Genomic DNA, 23,815 nt, shown 5'->3' on the forward strand with positions numbered 1-23,815 from the left:
TCCTTACTTGTTTAGAAAACACAGGTACCTTCTCTGATACCAATTGTACCAATTGATAATTTTTTCCAAGAAATATGATTATATTAATCCTTTAAAAAGCACATACAATTTTTTTCTAAAATCAATTATTCAACAAGCTCAAGACAAACCTTAACTTGTTGAACTAGTCATTCGTGTTCAAAGATTAGTACAAAATCTCTTGAACCGCTCATGCTTCTAACCCCTTAGTGTTTTGCTTCTCCTTGTCCAGACTTACAAAACCCTCTCTGCTAAAAGCTTTCTCAGTGTGTCCGGCACATTCGATTCCAACACCCTCTTTATACTTTAGAGGAAACCATAGATCTAAAGATGTAAAAAATGGAAATTTTCCGTTTGGTTCTTCAGCAAATAAGTCAATCTCCCTTATTGTGTAAGATTGATCTCTTATTCTCCAATACTTCCCTTAAGTTGTCTCCACATCAAATCTTCCTTAAATGTTCACGTCTTGAAGAGCACTTCACCTGACTCCATGTAACATGACTCCATGTAACATTCTTTCTCTATGTTGTAGTTCATCTCACACTTCATGAACTATTTCAGCTCTGCTCTGATCATACATCTTCAGTGATCTTATACATTTTCTACTAATCATAATGTAGCTTTCTTTTATAAAGTTACATTATAATATATATATTATTTCATGGTTGTATCATGTGAAAATCATACAGATCTATGCTTGGGCTATAAAATCTGTCATGAATTGATAAAGCTCTAAACCTATAATTGTTGTTATATTTATTGGTTTTGTGTCGTATTTTCGATACCATGAGATTTCTTAACACAAATTAGTTCAAATACTTTATTGAATAACCACTTCTCATAGTTAATATTAGACAACAGGAGATTTCTTAACACAGATTAGTTCAAATACGTTATTGAATAACCACTTCTCCAGAAATTTGTTGTACTGGCAATAACAGATTTGATTAGCATGAGAAATTTGTGTTGTATTTTCGATACCAGGAGATTTCTTAACACAGATTAGTTCAAATACGTTATTGAATAACCACTTCTCATAGTTAATATAAGACATGTTCATTTGAGGATTTGTTTTGATTCAAGTTTGCTAATTAAGGTATCTAGTATTTTGAGTACAAGTGTTTAAGATCAATTCAAGAACTGATGAAAATCCGGTTCTGATCGGTTGAAATAATCATGGTTTAATTCAGTTCGGATAATAATGGATAGTTCAGATGGTTTTAAATAAATTTAAAAAATATCAGATTCTTTTGCTTACTTCAGATATTTTAGATATGGTAATTTTGGATAGTTTGTTTTTTAGTTATTTTGGATATTTTCATATAAACATATCTGTACATATGTTATTTATAAATTGTATTCTATTTGTAATTATTTTTTTCTATTTATAAACTGCAGTCTATTTATCAATTGTATTATATTATCAGATACAAATATTGTATTTATAAATTGTATCTAAGATATTAGTTATTTAAATTAAAATATAGTTAATAGTTTTAAATATAAATATATCTTCTAACTGAGTTTAGCTCGGTTCTTTCAGTTCATGTAACTTTTCACACCTTAGAGCATCCGCAGTGATAAAATTTCTCTAATATATTTCTCATAATACAAATACTAATATAAGTTAAAACTAAAGTTAAATTTTTTAAAAAAATTGTTGAAATAAATATGATAACTGAGCTGAAATTTGGCAAAGATGTTGTTGACTTGTTCATCTTAGATTGTATGGTGGGATTAGTCTATGATTTCTGGAATCCTAGTGAACTGAGGTAGTTTTTGAACTCTTGTATTGCTTTCTTGTTGTTTTTGTTTCTTTTGTTCGAGATTTCATTTTGTACGGTTCTTTGATCTGTTCGTGTGGAATAAAGAGGACGTGATTGTATTTATAACCATTTATACAAAAAGGAAAAACTTTTTCCTTTTTACATTGAGAAGGTTCTCCACATCCTTTACTTTATTGCGTATATTATATTCTGCCATTGTTTAAGTGTTTTTCTTAAAAATTCATACAAGTGCTGGAAATATTTATTCTGGTGCGCCATGGTAAATTCATATTTTTCCCAACAACAAGCATGTTTCAATTTCCATAACACGAACCCAAAAAAAATTAAATGATACTAATCCAAAATTACTAATGTAAGTATTATAGAATCTATTCACTTTCGGACATTCAGAAATGTTACAGAATATAAATCTTACAACAATTCCCAACGACCAATTGTCTCACGTCGAATAGTCTCATATGAAAAAAGTCTGAATGTTTTTTAAGATAAAAAGAAATTACGAAACCGAGTTTTTTGGGTGTTCAGAAATGTAAATAAAACAACAAATCATATCCAAATGAGTCAGCCTTTTTACTTCTGCTTATCATAATCATTTTTATATTATGTGCTTGCAGAACAAGATAAATTATCACGAAGACTCGAGAGCAGTATTTCCCTTCCAATTTTTGAGAAGCCTTTCTTTCTACAAAATTAGAAATCAAAAGAAAAATTAAGATGCAAATCAGAATATGCAAACCCATGAACAAATTAGCGTCATTCGAAGTACAGTTCAAATGCAAATAAGTTATTTATTCACACCACAAACATAGTATTCAAAAGAAGAAATGATATGCAAAGCTGAAAATGCAAACCCATGAACAAAACATGTCTTGAGAGTTCAAGAAAATCACAGTACATTTTAATGCGAAACTAGTATTTGACTGTATACAGTTTCATGCTAAGTTAGTATTTGAATGTAAACCATGGCATCGAATCCAAAGTCTCTGGATAAATGCTTTAGTTGCAAGTTTATATATATGTAAATTATTGTATAGATGAAGATGTGTTTGAGATTAATAAAGAACACTTAAATCCTAAAAAACGTTGATAAATTCGTTTACCTAAACAGTTTTTAATGAATTCATTCACCAAAGTAATCTTAAACCTAAGAAGTTCTAATCAATTCTTTAACCTAAAATTAATTTAGAAGCCTACAAACCTTAATAAATTCCTTGACATTATATAATTAGAGAGAGAGAGAATGATCTACCTTTTTGCAAGCAATATACTTCTCTACTTGTGGTTTTTGCTCAGGGCTAAACGCAAACCACCTTTCATGAGGACATACGTCACTCCAGCTTCCTAAATCTGCACAGAAACAATGGTAAGAGAACAAAAATTACTACATAATACTTGTTAAGACGAGCAAACTGTTTATATTTTTCACACCTTGAAGTAAAATGTTTGGTTCTTTGTTGTACGACTTCAATTTCCAGAGAGTAAGACCACTGTCATCCAATTCGACCGGGCTGGTTCTAAGAACATCATCATATTCTTGAACTTCTGCGAAAGCAATTATAAAAAATAAGCCCCTAAACCATTGTTATTAACAATCAATCACATGAATTCAGAATTATACTTTGCATTTTTAACGCGTTTTGCATTCCGGCAAAGACTAGTTCAGATTCAGCTTCCATTTGTGATACAATTGCAAGCCGTTGTTTAATTGTCAACTCAACCCCATTATTCTCTGCTTGAGCTTTGGATAACTCATCTTCTAACTTCTGATATAGTTTTTGCTCCTACAACAAAAAGGTTTTAATATGAATAGTCAAACTTAAATTGTAAAGACCTAAGTAGATTTTACGGTTACGTTAGCTTTTGCTGCATTCAACTTTTCTTTTGCTTCCTTTTTCTTTTCAACAGATTCAGGATTAGCAAAGCAATCCCTCAGCACCCTGAAAGATTGTTTACAACATGTTAACTCTCAAGCACATAAAAAGAAGAAAAACTGATTCAATATATATATATATACATACAGATACATATATTACAATATAACTTACGTTGTGCTAAGCGTTTCATCGCACAAGAAATTCAAAAGTTTCAGCCTTTGCGATGAACCCATCTCCTCATACTCAGAAATGCCTTTTTGAAACATCTGAGGAGGGAAGTCATCAAGCTTAACTTCGGATTGGGCAAGACAGTCTCCAAGAACATTGAACCACCTATCATCTGATGCACTCAGGCCAACTGATCTAAATTATCATAAAAATAATATCAATCAGTTATGTATCAAAGAAAAAATCATACTTTCCAAAAAAACAATACGTACTTGTCTCCTGTGTCTACCAATATAAGAGTCAATAATTGGATTATCATTTGGGTGAGGGTGGAATGCTCTTGGCTCCTTGTGTTTCTTCCGGACACAATCTCACTCACAACAAGTTGAGGTTCCCCTCCTCTTAAGCCAAGAGCCTATTCAAAAGGTCATATGCATTAGAGAAGAGGAAATAGCAAACACTTCCAATGTAAAAAGAAAAAACAAAAGTAGATAGAAGACACCTTTCCAAATTTCGAACAGAACTCCAAAAACTGAAGAACTCTTCCAGCATTTTCAGAGGGCAAGTCAATGCCGAAGACAGTGATTGACTCGATGCCCTGAGGTAGCTTAACCTCCTCAAGCTGAGACTTTTCTTTCTTCTTGAGAATGGGTTTTGTTCTTTTTCCGGCTGCAGGATTCTCCTCGTTGTAGCCTTCACTTGAATCATTCAACTTCAGCTGGCGTTTGGCATTTTTGGGATTTTTAATGGCATTGGAGCTGGAACCATTTTCTCTAAGAAACCCAGTCGGCTTCTTACCTTGTTCCTTTCTGGAAAAGAAAAAAAACATTTTCTCTTAAAATTTACAAATTGAGCCCTAAAACATACACAATCCTTTTTGACAAAAAAAAAAATCAAAATGTAATGAATGATATTTAGACTTACAGGCATTTACTACAATCGCAAATTCCCCTGCATCTGTAACAAAGCCAGTCTTCTTTCGATGCAACATCCTCTGGGATCTCTTTGTACCTTTAAATTAGAGCCGTAGTCATATATAAAACAATCACTAGAGATTATACAAATCTTAAGAACATCAAATCAAACCTGTTCCATAGGCAACTACGACAATACTTCACCATACATGTCGTGTTTGGCCTCTTTGTCACACAATTTCCGACAATATCCGATCTCTTTTTATGACACTAAACACACAAAGATCACTGATTCGAACAATGACTAAAAAGAAACCAAGAAGTCACCTAATTTCGAATCAATAAGGATAACAACAATTCAGAATATAAGTGCCTATTGAAGATAGGTTGATCGAGGCACAAACCTAATTATCATAAAGTTCAAAAAAAATGTTTGAACCTGGTGGCAATACGACGATTCCCTAATCTGGGTTTGATCTTCGATCATTGTTTCAGAGATATTGTTCATGATTTCGTCGCCCATACTCTCGACAAAACACACACCCAAACCCAAAATAAAAAGGTAAATCCGATAAGAAAAACAAAACGAAGACAGATGTTAAATCTTCGTTTATGTGGCTTGATTTCAGATAATGTGAATCCGAAATCTGTAGATTTCTTACCTTTTCCGTCACTACCAAAAACTTTATGGAAGGCTAGTAATGGCGGGTTAGGATGTAATTCAATTTTTAAGTTGACCAATCTAGAAGGCTTATATATGTTGGTAAAATTAGTCAATCTACTAAATCTCACTAGGTGACCTCTCTTTAAGAAAGATACTAGATTTTGACCCGCGCTTTCAAAGCGCGGGTTTATTTTTGTTTTTTTTTTCAATTGACAAATATTTAGTAAATGTCACATTTTCATATATTTGTGTTTTCTTTTATAAAAGACTTAAAATTTTATCTTTATTTATCGTATTTCATTTTAAATGACTATTTATGTTTAAAAAATTAAACTTTATTTTTTTAATGAATTAAATTGGTATAACTCTGATAAATTAATTTTATTATGGGATTAATATTTTAATTAAAAAATTATATACTTTTAATAAAGATTTATACTTTTCAATAAAAAAATTCAATTATTTTTATGAATGCTTAAATTATACTAAGAAAAAAATAATAATAATTAAGAATCGTTGAAAAAAAATTATTTGAACTTGGACTCAATGGTCCAAAGGAAAAAAAAAGGTGAGAATTGAATCTGATTTTTTAATAGGCCCAAATGGTCCAATAGAGATTTGATTTGGACTGGATCCAAAAATAATGACCCAATATAGATTTGTTATTAATATTACTTAATTGCCCTTAATGAAACATGCAATGTTAGTGAAAGAAACATGCCCCTAAGGTAATTATGACAATAGGATCCTGCTTTAATAGTATAGATTAAAATGAATTCTTCATTCCTCAGATGGTATACTCTTTAACAAATGAACCATTGCCAAGTTTCTGATACATGAATTTCAAGCCATTCTTCATTTTTCCTCATATACTGAAGAATTATTAATGAAAAAAATTCTCCCTAAATTATTTCCTAAATTTTAAATAAAATTGACTTGACAAAAAATCTATCTCTTTTTCCGTTCTACTCCTTCCACGTCCTACTTATCACATTATTTCTCTATGTTGTAGTTCATCTCACACTTAATGAACTATTTCGGCTCTGCTCTGATCATACATCTTCACTGATCTTATACATTTTATACTAATCATAATGTAGCTTTCTTTTATAAAGTTACAGTATAAAATATATACTAATCATAATGTAGCTTTCTTTTATAAAGTTACATTTTATATTATTTCATTGTTGTATCATGTGAAAATCACACAGATATGTGTTTGGGCTATAAAATCTGTGATAAAAATCACACACAATATTGGATCATTTGAAATCATAAAGCTCTAAACCTATAATTGTTGGTATATTTATTGGTTTTGTATCGTATTTTTTTTATGAAACATTAAATTTATTAATCATCAATGGAAAAAATAGTTATGTACATGTGAAGCAAAAATAAAAGCCTAATTAAGTATGTGTGCTAAACCAGAGTTGCATCAATCCCCGCAGGCGTGGCTTCTCCGAGTATTTTACCGAAGAGATACGATTCCTCACTGTTTCCCCAATCAACTTCGCTAGCTGAGTTACTTGTCTAGGCTTCTTGAGATGTTTCCTATCATTTCTCTCACTCCAAATCATGTAGATTGTCGTCTGGAAGGTAAGTCTCAAAAGAATATAAACAAGCCGATCAAACCCATGAGTTGTTAGATGCACAAGTGTTCTCTCCCAGTCCGGGTCAGGTGGGCGACCTAACAACGTACCAATCACCTCTATCCATAGGGTATAGGTATATGGGCAAGCAAAAAAGAGATGATCCCATGATTCATTTGGTTCCCCACAAAACAGACAACCTTGAACATGTCCCCAAGTACGCATGCAATCACCCGTAGACAACCTGTCCCTTATAGCGAGCCAGGTGATGAAAGCAAACCTTGGAACACCCAGCGGAAACCAAACCACCTTACTCCATGGTACTGCTGGACTGTGAATACGGATTTTCTGCCATGTCTCAGAGGTAGTGAAACCTTTACCAAATTCAGTATCATTCCTCCTCCATAGAACGACTTCCTGGCCCAATTGATCTTCTTCTAATCTGTTGTTTTCAATTGCCTGAATAAGGTCCTTCATATGTCTATCACGAAATCTCCTAAACCTCCAGTAACCCTCGTTCCTCACATCACAAACCAAGGCTGTTCTTGCTATACCAAGCTTTTGGGTACCAATTTCTCCAACCACTTCTATTAATCTGCCCAAAGGATGCCATAGATCAGTCTATAACCTCACACTCTGTCCACTGTGAACTTCCATTCTGATAAACTGCTTTGTAGTGGCCCTCAACTGCAGTAGCTTCCGCCAAACCCAGGATCCTAAACCAATATCCTTAATATCCCAGAAAGACTCTTGACGCAAGAGGTGGGTCTTCACCCAATCCGCCCAAAGAGAGCTATTTCCATCAAACAAACGCCGTATTAGCTTAAGCGAGAATACCTTTTGTACCTTGCTGATACTTCTAACCCCTAGGCATCCCTCCTTGAACGGCCTACACACCTCCTTCCAAGCAACTTTTGCTTTAGTAGTATCAGTTGGGGAACCACTCCAAAGAAACGTAGAACACATGCTATCAATCTCGTCCATACATGATTTAGGTAAGCAGAAAGCTGAGCTCCAGAAATTTGTTGTACTGGCAATAACATATTTGATTAGCATGAGAAATTTGTGTTGTATTTTCGATACCAGGAGATTTCTTAATACAGATTAGTTCAAATACGTTATTGAATAACCACTTCTCATAGTTATAAATATAAGACATGTTCATTTGAGGATTTGTTTTGATTCGAGTCTGTTAATTCAGGTATCTAGTATTTTGAGTATAAGTGTTTAAGATCAATTCAAGAACTGATGAAAATCCGGTTATGATCGGTTGAAATAATCATGGTTTAATTCAGTTCGGATAACATAGGTAAAATAATGGATAGTTTAGGTGGGTTTAAATAAATTTTTTTAAAATATCAGATTATTTTGCTTACTTCAGATATTTTGGATATAATAATTTTGGATGGTTTTCTTTTTAGTTACTTTGGATATTTTAATATACAAATATCTGTACATATGTTATTTATAAATTGTATTCTATTTGTAATTTTTTTATTTATAAACTGCAGTCTATTTATAAATTGTATTATATTATCAGATACAAATATTCTATCTGTAAATTGTATCTAAGATATTAGTAATTTAAATTAAAATATAGTTGATAGTTTTAAATATAAATATATCTTCTAGCTGAGTTTAGCTCAGTTCTTTCAGTTCATCTAACTTTCCACACCTTAGAGAATCCGCGGTGATAAAGTTTCTCAAATGTGTTTCTCATAATACAATACAATTTAAAACTAAAATTAAATTTTAAATAGATTAAAATTTGTTGAAATAAATATGATAAATCTTAGTTTGTTTAGGTAGCAAGCATAGAGCATGTTATTCACTTGATTGTAGCGGATCAAAACTCTGATTGATTTTTCCAACGTTAATTAAATATTGATGTCAGAAAAAAAAAAACAAAACCAAACCAAAAGAGAAAAAAAAGTAAACAAAGAAAAAGAGAAGACAAAAAAAAATAGTAGTATTCAAAAAATTTCATTAAATACTCCTTGACCGTCGGGTGCCGGGGAAGTCTTCACATGACTATCCTTTATTTATTTCATTTGTTCCACCGAGCTGTGGACTTTCTCTCATTCTTAAAAACTCAAACTCTCTACTTCTGATTCCTAATTCTGCTAAAAGTTGCAAAGAAATGACATCTCAGTTGCTTTTGCCACCAAACCCATTCACCAGACCAGTCTCGGCTAAAGTTTTCCTTACAGGTACGTATAACTTTAATATGAACTCGTTTGTGAATAAAGAAAGAAATGGCATCTCAGTTGCTTAAGCTCTTTATATGTTTTTGGTTCTTGATTAATTGCTGTTGAAGCTCCAGCTTCATAGTTAAGTGCTTGATGTCTTGAGGTCGAACTTGATTTGATTAGGTGATGACTTAACTCTGATAAGAAAGTCAAACCAAGCAACAAGAGTTTCAAATGGATTTAGCTTAAGAGCAAAAGCAGCTTTAAGATCTAATCATAGCTCATCTGTTGAGATTCCAAATCAATGGTACAATCTTATTGCCGATCTTTCTGTTAAGCCTCCACCACCCTTGCATCCCAAGACTTTGGAACCAATCAAACCCGAAGATTTATCTCATCTTTTCCCTAATGAGTTAATCAAACAAGAAGCAACGTTAGAGAGGTTTATCGACATCCCTGAAGAAGTTCTTGAAATCTATAAGCTCTGGCGTCCAACTCCTCTAATCAGGTTCTTGATTTTTTTTTTTTTCTTCAATTCGTTTTATTATGTTGATGATATGCACTTGAAAGTGATAAATGAATACATTAGAATAGTATAAGGATGCAAAGAAATGCAGAGGATTGTTCCTCTTCTTTATAATCCCGAGTCTTGCTTTGAGTTTAGAGCAAAGAGATTGGAGAAGCTTCTTCAGACACCTGCAAGGATTTACTTCCAAGTATGAAGGTAGTAGCCCAGCTGGTTCACACAAACCTAACACAGCGGTTCCTCAGGCTTATTACAACGCGAAAGAAGGTGTCAAGAACGTTGTGACTGAAACCGGCGCTGGCCAATGGGGCAGTTCTTTAGCCTTTGCCTCTAGTCTATTTGGACTTGACTGCGAAGTAAATACAAAGATTTTGCAGCTATGTCTTGCCTTCTTAAGTTCAATCAGTTTTGTAAAGTGTTTGTTTCTTTTATGCTATATAGGTGTGGCAAGTGGCCAATTCATACCATCAAAAGCCATACCGCCGGTTAATGATGCAAACGTGGGGAGCAAAGGTTCATCCATCTCCGTCTGATCTCACTGAGGCGGGTAGAAAAATCCTTGAATCCGACCCATCAAGCCCGGGAAGTTTAGGCATTGCGATCTCAGAAGCTGTTGAGGTTGCAGCTAGAAACGAGGATACAAAGTACTGTTTAGGAAGTGTACTGAACCATGTGTTGTTACACCAGACGGTTATTGGAGAAGAATGCATAAAGCAGATGGAAGATTTTGGCGAAACGCCTGATGTGATCATAGGATGTACTGGTGGAGGTTCAAATTTTGCTGGTTTGAGTTTTCCTTTTATCCGGGAGAAACTCAAAGGCAATATCAGCCCTGTTATAAGAGCTGTTGAGCCATCTACTTGTCCTTCCTTGACCAAAGGAGTTTATGCTTATGATTTTGGAGATACAGCTGGACTGACTCCTTTGATGAAGATGCATACTTTAGGACATGACTTCATTCCTGATCCTATCCATGCCGGTAATAAATTAAAATTTTAAACCCATGATCTTGAATACACTAACCCTAAGGCTTCTCCAGCTCTTTGCTGCTTCATTTCCTTTTTTCTTGACTATTGATTCTTGTTTTCTTATCCGCTTTTCCTTTCTCCATGCAAGTAATAAGCTGTTTAAGCCTCATGCTCTTCTTGTTTTTCTTGATTCTTGATTTCCATTGTTTTGTTGTTTTGATAGGTGGATTACGGTACCATGGGATGGCACCCTTGATCTCACATGTTTATGAACAAGGTTTCATGGAAGCAATCTCAATTCCTCAAATCGAATGTTTCCAAGGTGACACAATATCTCAACTCTCAATTCCGAAAATTAATATTTTGTTAATTTTACTCCCTTCTATATTTGCATTTGACTGTAGTTCCCACTTCCTGATCTAATTTTCTTTGCAGGTGCCATTCAGTTTGCAAGAACGGAAGGGATAATACCAGCGCCGGAACCAACTCACGCCATTGCAGCAACCATAAGAGAAGCTCTCCGATGCAAAGAAACAGGAGAAGCAAAAGTGATACTAATGGCGATGTGTGGTCATGGCCACTTTGACCTTTCCTCTTATGACAAATATCTAAAAGGCGAATTGGTGGATTTATCATTCAGTGAAGACAAGATACGAGAGTCTTTGTCCAAGGTTCCTCATGTTGTTTAGCTCCAAATCCCCATAGTTTGAACCAGGCATGTAAAATAAGTTAGAGCATCTTTATCAAAAAAATAAAATAATAATAAGTTAGGGCATTCCCATGGCTTTTGAATAAAGAGTGAGAGAGTAGTAGCGACTTCAAAAATGGACACAATGTCTCACAGATCATTTAAAGACAGTTTCAATAATACCGTATTTAGTTTTCTGTTCCAAAATATTACCAATTGTTTTTGGAAATTGCATAGTACGGATTGAATTTTAGTTTTTTGTGAACATTTTCATTCATTGATCAAGAAAATTAATACAATGGCCTTTAGTTGAGCAAGGTTATTACATATCCTTGATTAATTAACCTAGCTTTCTTAGCTAATTGATCAACCTGATGCACAAGCATTCTAGGAACATAGTTAAAAGATGGCCTTCGAACAAGTCGCTACATTCATTAGCCTTTATCAACTCCAAACTCTTTTTTTCTATAGGTTAAAAGAAAAAAGCATTGAGCTTGGATAAGTGAACTACATCTTGGACCATTATCGTTGGTTGATTGAAGTGGAAGCCATGCTGTCCAATTATAGATGATGGTTCCAAACTCTTAAATAGTTGCATAAAATCTACTAGAATCATGTCATCTACTAGAAGCGTTTAGTCAACCTGCCTCCAAGCGGTTTAATGCTCTCCCCTCTTTACCCGTGGGTACTCTGGTACCTACGGAAAGCAAGAAACAGGCTGGTATTTGAGAATTTCACAGTGAAGGAGCATAGGGTGGTACCCTCTGCTTTACTAGAAGCCCGGAGGTTGCAAGCGGCTCAATCTTTGAAGATGCAGAAACCCAGCCCACCTGCGAGAGCCCACATATACTATGACTCAACTATCTCTGGTATGGAATGTTTTTTGGATGCTTCGTGGCAGGTCTCAACGCACTACGGAGGAAGGGGTTGGGTCTTTAAGAATCCCCCAAATGGATGGTCGCTGACCAACTCTTCAAACCGCTCTCATGTGGCTTCTGCTCTTTTGTTGGATGCTCGCTCTCGCAGTCAAAGCTGCACTTTTTGAAGCAGTAGCAAGGAACTTCAAAACGCTGAAAATCTGCTCAGACTCGAAGATCCTCACGGAATGCATCAACTCCCGAAGCAGATGTGTGGAAATTCAGAGTGTCCTTAGTGATATCTCTGCTATCTGCACAAGCTTTGATTTTACCTCCTTTAAGTTTATCTCTCGCTCTTTTAACCTGGAAGCTGACTCTCTGGAAAAAAGAAGTCTTCAGGATCTTGGAAACTATGGCCTTCATGGTTAAAGTCTGTTATGTTTTCTTAAGTAATGCATGGTTTTACAAAAAGAATGATACTGCTGAACTTCCTTGGATCTGAATTTGTTGGTGCTACTCCTGAACTTCCTTGGATTAAAATGGCGCCTTCTTGAATAATTTGTAGCTTACTTAAGCATATTTTATAACAGAATTTATGTTCGGTTTAGAAAGTAAAACATTTATAGAGCACTCTCGTGGGAACCAAAATTCGCACTGTCATTTTCAATGAACGGAGGAAAGCAAAGAATCCTTTATTTTCCTTGACGTCCCTGAAATCGGCTAAACCAACACAAAGTGATCAAATTACGAAAAACAGACGAAGTAAAATAAATTGAAATAAAGAGCAAAGTATGAATGATCTTATTTCAAATCCGCGTATGAGTGTTACAACAGGTAAAAAAACCTCGGCTGCAAGATCTTCAAGCGTATTTTATAGTTCTAATCACCTAAGACTTTAAGACCTAGTTGAGTCGCAGCTCAATAACGAAATGGAAAACTGCATAAATTGCTCTAAGTGCTAAGTTTGCTGTGAATTTTTCTGTCTCACGTGCTCCTCGCCTTGGCTCTTCTTATATATGCCTTCAAGATCGTCCGTCCTTTCTTTTTTGCCCCTGATTCGAGTCTATCCTTTTACGATTTTTTTCCTTATCACCTCAATCTTCATGTTTATCTTGGAATTTTTGCATTTATCTTTTTTTCCATTTATCTTCCATCAAAATTGAGTAAACAATCATTATTCGTTGGGCATATTCTCAATTTAATCGTAAGTGGGCTTTTATCGCGTTTTAGAGCTCATGGGAGCTATGACAGAGATGAGAGCCACTATATGAGGGCGATTAGAGATTGTGCAAGCTATGTGGGCGATGAGAGCCACCCTATGTTGGCTCCACATCAAATCTTCCTTAAATGTTCACGTCTTGAAGAGCACTTCACCTGACTCCATGTCACATTCTTTCTCTATGTTGTAGTTCATCTCACACTTCATGAACTATTTCAGCTCTGCTCTGATCATACATCTTCAGTGATCTTATACATTTTCAACTAATCATAATGTAGCTTTCTTTTATAAAGTTACATTATAAAATATATATTATTTCATGGTTGCACTACAAGAAAACAACGGTATTCTGACGGACATTCCGACGGAAAATGAAATCCTCGGAATATACCGACGGAATTCCGAGGAAATACTAATCCGTCGGAATATTCTTATGGAATACCGAGGAAAAACGTATTCCTCGGAAAAAACCGATGAATTCCGAGGATATATTATAGCCGTTATAGAGCCGTTGGGGGATTTTAAAAATTCCGAGGAAATTCCGACGAACTAGCCGTTTCCGTCGGAATTCCGTCGGAATTTCCTCGGTCTGTCGGCAGGATTTCAACTATAAATACAAGCACCCCTCTTCCTCTTCATTCACTCCATATCTTCATCCTCCCTCTTACTCTCTTTACACACGAATTTGATTCATAAAAAACATGTCTTCTTCAAATTATTTTCGTTCTTGGATCGATTGACCTCATTTGGATCCGAACACGAGATTGCTTACGGAAGAATACCAACGAGGTATAACCGAATTCATGGGGTTAGTTCACCGACAACCGGAAGCAAAAACAGGTATGTTAAGATGTCCTTGCTCTAATTGTAAAAATAGAAAGGTTATTAAAGAGTGGGATGTTTGGACTCATCTATATTTGAGTGGGTTTACACGAAATTACAAAATTTGGTATCATCATGGGGAAACTGATTATAAACATTGTAGTACTAGCGAACCCCAGCCAGCGGTTAGATTAGAAGAACCAATTAGAACGGATGTAGATTATGGTGTAGGTATTGAGCAGATGGTAAATGATCATTTTAGAGGGGAAGATTAACCCAATGCACAAGCTAGGAGATTTTATGATATGTTGGATGCTGGAAAGCAACCATTGTACGAAGGTTGCAGGGATGGTCATTCAGCTTTATCATCTGCTACAAGTTTGATGGGCATTAAAACAGATTATAATTTGGCTGAAGACTGTGTGGATGCGATTGCTGATTTTGTAAAAGGTATTCTACCCGAGGATAATGTAGCGCCTGGTTCATACTACGAGGTTCAGAAACTCGTAGCTGGTCTTGGTTTATCGTATCAGGTAATAGATGTATGCAGCGACAACTGCATGATTTATTGGAGGGCTGATGAACAGCGGGTTACATGCAAATTTTGTGGAAAGCCTCGTTATAAAGATACGAGTGGAAGAGTTCCAGTGCCATATAAAAGGATGTGGTATTTGCCTTTGACGGAAAGGTTGCAGAGGTTGTATCTGTCTGAACGCATAGCACAACCAATGAGATGGCATGCGGGGCACTCAACAGATGGTGAGATCAGACATCCTTCAGATGCAAAAGCGTGGAAGCATTTCCAATCAAAGTATCCCGACTTTGCGTATGAGAGAAGAAATGTCTACCTTGGATTATGTACTGATGGTTTCAGTCCGTTTGGCAAGAGTGGAAGACAGTATTCTCTATGGCCCGTCATTCTTAGACCATGCAACCTACCCCCAAACTTGTGCTTGCGACGAGAGTTTTTGTTTCTCTCGATTCTCGTTCCCGGACCAGAGCATCCTAAGAGATCACTTGATGTGTTTCTTCAGCCACTAATATATGAGTTGCAACAACTATGGGCTCAAGGTGCTGAAACATACGATGTTTCGTGTAAAGAAAACTTTCAAATGTGGGCAGTACTAATGTGGACAATAAGTGATTTTCCAGCATATGGTATGTTGTCAGGATGGACAACGCATGGAAGGCTATCATGTCCATATTGTCAAGATAACACTGATGCTTTCCAACTAAAACACGGAAGGAAAACGTGTTGGTTTGACTGTCACAGGAGATTCCTACCACCTGATCATCCATATCGTAGGAGTAAGAATTTGTTTACGAAGAACAAGAGGGTGTTTGACAGTCCACCTCCGGAAATTTGTGGGAAAGATTTGAAGATACAACTAAAAGATTTTGGTGCAGAAAGGACGCCAGACGTCGGTGGACATGAGCGTTTTCCGGTAGATCCTGTTGGAGAACTACATAACTGGCACAAAAAAAAGTATTTTCTGGGATCTGCCATACTGGGAGGATCATCTGCTAAGGCATAATTTAGATGTCATGCATATTGAGAAGAACTTTTTTGACAATCTCATGAACACGATCCTTAATGTTCAAGGTAAAACAATGGTTAATTTGAAGTCAAGACTGGATTTAGTCGATATATGTGCTCGTTCAGAACTTCATGTTGATGAGAATGGTAGGGCTCCTTTTCCCATATACCGACTTGATGCAGAGGGAAAAGATGCGTTCTTTGATTGGATTTCAAACGATGTGGAATTTCCAGACGGGTACGCATCAAATTTGCATAACTGTAGCGACAGAAAGGAAGGAAAGTTTACTGGCTTGAAAAGCCACGATTGCCATGTAATGATGCAGCGCCTCCTTCCGTTCGCCTTCAAGGAACTATTACCCCGAAATGTTCATGAACCAATTGCAGGGATAAGTGGTTTCTTCCGCGATTTATGCACGAGATCAGTGACTCTTGAAGGTATTGAAAATTTGAAGACTAACATAGCCGTGATTCAGTGCAACCTTGAGAAGATATTTCCTCCCTCATTTTTTCATGTTATGGAGCATCTTGTTATTCACCTGGCAAGAGAATTGAAACTTGGTGGTCCTGTACAGTATAGATGGATGTATCTGTATGAGCGGTATATGTTCCATTTAAAGAAGATGGTGAAAAATTTAAGTATGGTGGAAGGTTCTATAGTCGCACAGATGATTAATCAAGAAACTTCAAACTTTGCCGAGTACTACTTTCCAACAGAAGTTCAGACCAAAAACAGAAGACCTGCTCGGCATGATGATAGAGGCGAACGGGCAACATATCATGTTACGGTTCCAAACATTTTCACAGACGTTGGACGACTTAGCGGAAAACCAAAGGACCGTCGATTTACTGAGCAGGAGCGTAGTCATTTGCAAACATATTTGCTCACCAACTGCGAAGACGTTCTTCAATATGAGAGGTAAATAAATTAGCTTACAAATTTTTATTTTAACAAGTTGAAATTTAAATCTTAATTAATTACATTATTGTCATCATATACAGGATTTTCATGGCAGAAAAGCGGTTCGAGTATAGATACGCCACAGAGGACGAACTAGAAGAAATGAAGCAGAGAGAATTTACTGGATGGATGTTTACTTATGTGAGTGCTTTAAACAAATTAAAATATATTTTATCACATATTTATACTAATTCACATTTATTGATATAACATATATATATGTGCTATTAATAGGTGTCTGCTGGTTTGGCCAGAGGTGAAACATTTGACGATTGAATACGTGAGATGGTCGTTGGACCAAACTTTGTTGTGAAGTCATATCCGAGATTTTGTACTCGAGGATATGCATTCACAACTCAGAAGAGGAGACGTTCGAGTACGACTTATGATGCTGGCGTTTGTTCTGCATCAAGAGATGATGTATACTACGGACACATACATGAGATTTTAGAAATCAAGTATTTGGGCATGGTTGGATTGCGCTGTATAGTTTTTTATTGTGATTGGCACGACAACACTCCAGATCGAGGTGTGAGAACAGATGCATTTGGTGTCACATCAGTAAATTCGAGGCGAAAGCTGCAATATTATGATCCTTTCATTCTTGCTTCTCAGACCGATCAGGTAATTAAATGTTAATTATTCAGAATGATTCATCATCATGTGTATTAATTTATAATTTTATTAATAATTTTCTAAATGTTACAGGTTTGTTATATCAAGAACCCCCGGGTAAGGAACAGAGATGATCCATGGGTTACTGTTACAAGACTCAACCCGAGAGGCCGAGTTCAGGAAAGTTCTGAGCTGGAAGACCCACTACAACCAAGCACATCCGGCAACATCCGGCAACTTAAGTGCAGCAGAAGATTTAGCTAGAGTTGGCCTTGTAGTCGATTTAACCGACTTCGGAGAGGAATCCGTCGTTCACGTAGAGGATGAACCAGTGATTGGAGAGTTTCACCAAGATCCAGATTCAGATTCATCTGGTGATGACGACTCGGAAACAGACTACCATTGATTTTTTTTTTTTTTTTAAGAAATACCGAGGAAATTCCGAGGAAAACTTGATATACTCGATCGATCGATCACAATTTTTTTTTTTAAAGAAATACCGAGGAATTTGTTTTTCCTCAGAATTTGCTCGGAATATTCCGAGACTTTTCCGAGGAAACAAGGTTTTTAAATCCAAAACAACGTTTTTCGGTTTGAATAACACTTATATAACCCTTATTAAGTGTCTTAGACTTATTATGTAGTCAAAAATTTGTTTCTTACCCTATAATAAACACTTTTCCGATTGTATGAACGAAATCCCCACAACATAAGAGAAACACTTATACACTTTAATGAACGGTAAAGGGAATACTTACAATTCATTTTGAAATTTTGTTATTTCATGGTTTATGATCATCTATACAAAGAATCATCAATGGTATGCATTACAATTGTATAAGAAATGAAATACGACAAAAAAAAATTGATGTTTTGAAACCCCAAACACTAGTTCCTCGGTATTTCCTCGGAATATTCCGACGGAATTCCGAGGAAGATAAGGGTTTCCTCGGAATTCTCTTGGAATATTCCGAGGAAATTCCGAGGAAATAGGGGTTTTAAACCGAAAACAACGTTTTGCGGTTTGAATAACACTTATATAACCCTTATTAAGTGTCTTAGACTGATTATGAAGTCAGAAATTTGTTCTTCCCCCTATAATAAACACTTTTCCGATTGTATGAACGAAATCCCCACAAGATAAAAGAAACACTTATACACTTTAATGAACGGTAAAGGGAATACTTTCAATTCATTTTGAAATTTGTTATTTCATGGTTTATGCTCATCTATACAAAGAATCCTCAATGGTATGCATTACAATTGTATAAGAAATGAAATACGGCAAAAAAATTGATGTTTTGAAACCCCAAACACTAGTTCGTCGGTATTTCCTCGGAATATTCCGACGGAATTCCGACGGATATTTTACTATCCGTCGGAATTTCCTCGGAATATTTTCATTTAACCGGGCAAATATTTCGCGAAAATTGAAATTAGAATTCCGACGGATAGTATCCGTCGGACCCTAGGTTTTATAACCACGAGCCGCTTCTTCTTCCCCATTTCTCTCTTCTTCCTGTGCGCGACTTCTGCGCGACTCCTCCGGCGATTTCCCACTGAAATCCGACGATATCTCCGGCGATCTCCCCCTTCTCTTACACAAATCATGTAAGGACCCTATCCCACTCTCTTAGGTTCTATTTGTTAGGTTTTTGTGTAGTTTTGATAGATTTTTGTTAGGGTGATTAGTTAGGATTGTGATTTGGTTGTATAATAGGTTTAGAATTGTGATTTGGTTGAATAATTTGTTTTGTTGAATTGATTTAGAATTTTTTAATAATTTTTTTATTTTTTTTTGTATTTATAAAATCGATTTTTGTATATAAAATCGATTTTTGTATTTTACAAAACGATTTTTGTATATAAATTCGATTTTTTGGATTTTACAAAATGTTTTTTGTATATCAATTCGATTTTTTTGGATTTTACAAAACATTTTTAATATCTATAAAACTTTTTTTGTGATTAAAAACTTTAATATATATATATATATATATATATATATATTATATAAATTTCAATATTTATTAAAATTTTTTAATATTATTTTAACTATTTTTTATAATTATTAAACTATTTTTTATTTATTAAAACTATTTTTTGTTTATTAGAACTATTTTTATATATTTATTAAACATTTTTAATATCTATAAAAGTTTTTTTGTGATTAAAAACTATTATTTGGGATTTTAAAAATATATATATATATATATATTATATAAATTTCTATATTTATTAAACATTTTTAATATTATTAAAACTATTTTTTGTATTTATTAAAACTATTTTTTGTTTATTAGAACTATTTTTATATATTTATTAAACATTTTTAATATTTTCAAATCTTTTTTTGTGATTAAAAACTATTATTTGGGATTTTTTTTTTTTTAAAATTAATTTATATATTTCTATATTTATTAAATATATATTTTTTAATTTAGAGGTCTCATGATGATCAGACCCGGCCTCGACAGCGTCGTGGTCGTGGTGGTACGGGAAGCCAGTCTCGGGATTTCAGCCATTTTCAGGATTCCCCTTCGCCCCACAGCTCCTACCATACATCTCCCTCTGCTGCAGCCGCTCCTGCTCCTCTCGCTCCCGCTCCTGCATCCGCTCCTGCTCCTCCGGGTCCTCCGGGAGTGATGAGTATTGCGGAGTTGGTTCAACAGCCCGGTCGTGACCATCTTCCCTATCTCACTCCGTATCCACATGGACGGGGTCAAACATGGTAATTTAACATATTTTTTTTTCTTTAAATTTAGATTCATTATTAACCGTTTGTTCTTTTTATTAGGTTCAACCGATCCGGGAACGGGATCAGCGCATGGATCAACCGTATGATGTACTCGGCCCTCGACAGGGGACATCCGACTTTCACTCACTTCCCTACCGACAAGCAGCATCTGTGGTTTCGTCAGTTTGCGGTAAGTATTCTAATTTTTTACTTAAATTTTGAATCTTTCATATAAATTTTCTACTAATTGTGTTTTTTTTTCAGCAAGAGTTCAACTAGAATTCCGATGAGATGCTCTTTATCTATCACCACTTCGTCCATAAAGTTATGGACAACTATGGGAAGCAGATCCACGAGTGGAAGAAGAAGTGAGAAATCAATAAGGTTTGATTTAATTTATTAAACAATTTTTTAATTTATTAAAATATTTTTTAATTTATTAAACTATTTTCTCTTTTTTTTTATTAAAAGGTCCCAAAGTCGATGAACGACACGGTCTGGAAAGAGTTGTGTGCGCATTGGGATAAGGAAGAGACGAAAGAAACTTCTTCGACCAACTCCACCAACCGCATGAGCGACCGTAAAGGGAAGGGCATCTACAAGCATAACTTGGGTGCTCAATCTATTGCCACTCTGGGAGATCGTATGGTAAGTTCAACCGCTTTTTCCTTCAATTATTTGAGTTTCAGAATTTTAATTTATTGTGCATTTCTTCTAATTTCTAATGTTTCTTTAATTTAAGTTTTTTTTCAAGGCGGAAGAAAATGATGGCGAGCCGGTTGATGATCTCGCCCTAATGAAGAGGGCGTATACCAACAAGAAGACCGGCCAGATTGATGACGGTCTTGTGAGGGACGTGGTCGACCTGGTCCAAACTCAGGTGGTAGACGAAGTGTCTCAGCTTCAAACCGAGGATGACGCTTCGACGGCTTTGACCAACTTGTCCCGGTTTCGAATCAATGAAATCGTTGAATCGGTAAGTTCTTTTTTTTTAAAGTTCAAATTATTTATTTCTTGATTTTTATTTTATTATCAATTTATATTATTTAAATTTGGCTATTTATATTCCAGTCGGTTCCAAAGAAGAAGGGACGTTTGGTCGGTTTGGGTCGTCGCTCCCGGTCGGCTGCTCCTTCTTCTGCACTACCGCCATATGTTGATCCAGAAGTTCTTACGGCTCAGCTGAAGGACAAGGATGATCGGATATCTGCGTTGGAGACCCAGATGGCAGCTCAACAGGCGGGCTATGAGACACAGAAGAGGCTGAACGAGCAGATGATGGAGATGATGAAGAGGATGTACCCGAACGAGGTGTTCCCGAACATTCAAGACCCGTAGTTTTTTTTTTTTAACCAAAAACTCGGAATGTTTTATTTTTATTTGTAGAACTTTGAATTATCTAATATGTTTTCAGTTTTAATTTTAATTTTATATTTTCGAATTTAAATTTCACAAATTTTAATTTAAAAAAAATAATAATTTTTTTTAAAAAATTAATTTTTTCGAAATTCCGAGGAAAAGCACCCTCGGAAATTTCCGACGACCTTTTCCTCGGAATAAGTCGTCGGAATTTTAAAAAAAAATCCGACGAAATGTTCCTCGGAATTTTCCGAGGGGCTACGTTCTTCGGAAATTTCCGAGGGCCACGTTCCTCGGAAACTCCCGATGCAAATTCCTAGGAATATTTCGTCGGAACTTCCGAGGATTGGACCATCGGAAATTTCCTCGGAATATACCGAGGAAGTCCTCCCTCGGTATATTCCGAGGAACTTTCCGACGATCTAGTGGTCCTCGGAGTTTCCTCGGAAATTCAGTTCCTCGGAATTCCGTCGGAAATTTCCGAGGAAAAATGAATTTCCGAGGAGTTATTTCCGAGGACTTTTGTCGTCGGTATGTCGTCGGAATAGCATTATTCCGACGACATACCGACGATTTTTTCCTTCAGTATGCCGCTGTTTTCTTGTAGTGTTGTATCATGTGAAAATCATACAGATCTATGCTTGGGCTATAAAATCTGTGATGAAATCAAAAATCTCTAAACCTATAATTGTTGGTGTATTTATTGGTTTTGTGTCGTATTTTCGATACCATGATATTTCTTAACACAAACTATTTCAAATACTTTATTGAATAACCACTTCTCGTAGTTAATATTAGACATGGTCATTTGAGGATTTGTTTTGATTCAAGTTTGCTAATTAAGGTATCTAGTATTTTGAGTATAAGTGTTTAAGATCAATTCAAGAACTGATGAAAATCCGGTTCTTATCGGTTGAAATAATAATGGTTTTATTCAGTTCGGATAACTTCGGTAAAATAATGGATAGTTCAGATGGTTTTAAATAAATTTATAAAAATATCAGATTATTTTGCTTACTTCAGATCTTCACCATCAGAGTCAAAATCAGGAGAATCGGGAGTCCCCGGGTCGAACTCTGGTACATCATTCCACTCAACATTCACATCAGTCCATGACTCCATTGTCGATTTCTACAAAACAGAGAGACACAAAATCAGTACCAGAGAGAGACATAGAGAAAATACAATAACGACACAAAGAAAGAGAGAAAGAGAGAGAGAGAGAGAGAGAGAGAGAGAGAGAGAGAGAGAGAGAGAGAGAGAGAGAGAGAGAGAGAGTTATAAAAATTACCTGACTGGAGCCAAGCAGAGGAGACGTTCTTCCCGACAGAGACAAGGGATTTTTGTTTACGGTTTCAAATTGGCTTTAATCGGATCTTCGATCAGGTATATTAGACCCAATTGAATTAGGTTCATTTAATCCGGTTTATTTTCTCTAATCGGGTCATTTATGGTTTAGTTAAGTCACTCATTGGTTAAGTTTAGGTTTAGGTAACACTAACCAACTTTAAACCGCTGTTTGTTGGTTTGTGTGGAAACGGGTTTCGAACTATTATCGTGTGTAGAAATTGGTTGTGATAGTTATAAGGTGTGCAATTAGGACGAGGTTGGAAGATTGTGTACATTTGTTACTATATGATAGTTCCGATGTGGAAATACGTCTTCTTCCCTTTTGGATATGATAATTTTGGATAGTTTGTTTTTTAGTTATTTTGGATATTTTCATATAAACATATCTGTACATATGTTATTTATAAATTGTATTCTATTTGTAATTATTTTTTTCTATTTATAAACTGCAGTCTGTTTATCAATTGTATTATATTATCAGATACAAATATTGTATTTATATATTATATCTAAGATATTAGTTATTTAAATTAAAATATAGTTAATAGTTTTAAATATAAATATATCTTCTAACTGAGTTTAGCTCGGTTCTTTCAGTTCATGTAACTATCCACACCTTAGAGCATCCACAGTGATAAAATTTCTCTAATGTATTTCTCATAATACAAATACTAATATAAGTTAAAACTAAAGTTAAATTTTTTAAAAAAATTGTTGAAATAAATATGATAACTGAGCTGAAATTTGGCAAAAGTGTTGTTGACTTGTTCATCTTGGATTTGTATGGTGGGATTTGTATATAATTTCTGGAATCCTAGTGAACTGAGGTAGTTTTTGATCTTTTGTATTGCTTTCTTGTTGTTTTTGTTTCTTTTGTTCGAGATTTCATTTTGTACGTTCTTTTGATCCGTTCGTGTGGAATAAAGAGGACGTGATTGTATTTATAACTATTTATACAAAGAGGAAAAACTTT

General features: G+C 35.2%; 2 protein-coding genes across 2 annotated transcripts; one reads left to right on the forward strand and one right to left on the reverse strand.

The window, feature by feature from the left end:
* Positions 1-1,389: 1,389 nt before the first annotated feature.
* LOC106436377 lies at positions 1,390-5,648 on the reverse strand. The gene is made up of 11 exons (XM_013877340.3): positions 5,201-5,648; positions 4,934-5,031; positions 4,772-4,858; positions 4,350-4,656; positions 4,120-4,262; positions 3,851-4,042; positions 3,658-3,742; positions 3,424-3,586; positions 3,234-3,347; positions 3,055-3,152; positions 1,390-2,487 (listed from the first exon to the last, which is right to left on the reverse strand). Exons 1-11 carry the CDS (start codon positions 5,282-5,284, stop codon positions 2,434-2,436), a joined length of 1,425 nt encoding a protein of 474 aa, XP_013732794.1. The 5' UTR covers positions 5,285-5,648; the 3' UTR covers positions 1,390-2,433.
* A 3,406-nt stretch (positions 5,649-9,054) lies between these two features.
* Positions 9,055-11,592, forward strand: LOC106436375 (tryptophan synthase beta chain 2). Its single transcript, XM_013877338.3, is given in 7 exon segments — positions 9,055-9,224; positions 9,387-9,711; positions 9,868-9,916; positions 9,918-10,085; positions 10,171-10,708; positions 10,921-11,019; positions 11,133-11,592. Coding segments are annotated over 7 exon segments (1,503 nt in total). The 5' UTR covers positions 9,055-9,154; the 3' UTR covers positions 11,387-11,592.
* The last annotated feature ends 12,223 nt before the right edge of the window (positions 11,593-23,815 follow it).

Source organism: Brassica napus, chromosome C6 (genome assembly GCF_020379485.1).
Source record: "Brassica napus cultivar Da-Ae chromosome C6, Da-Ae, whole genome shotgun sequence".
Classification (NCBI taxonomy): Eukaryota; Viridiplantae; Streptophyta; class Magnoliopsida; order Brassicales; family Brassicaceae; genus Brassica; species Brassica napus.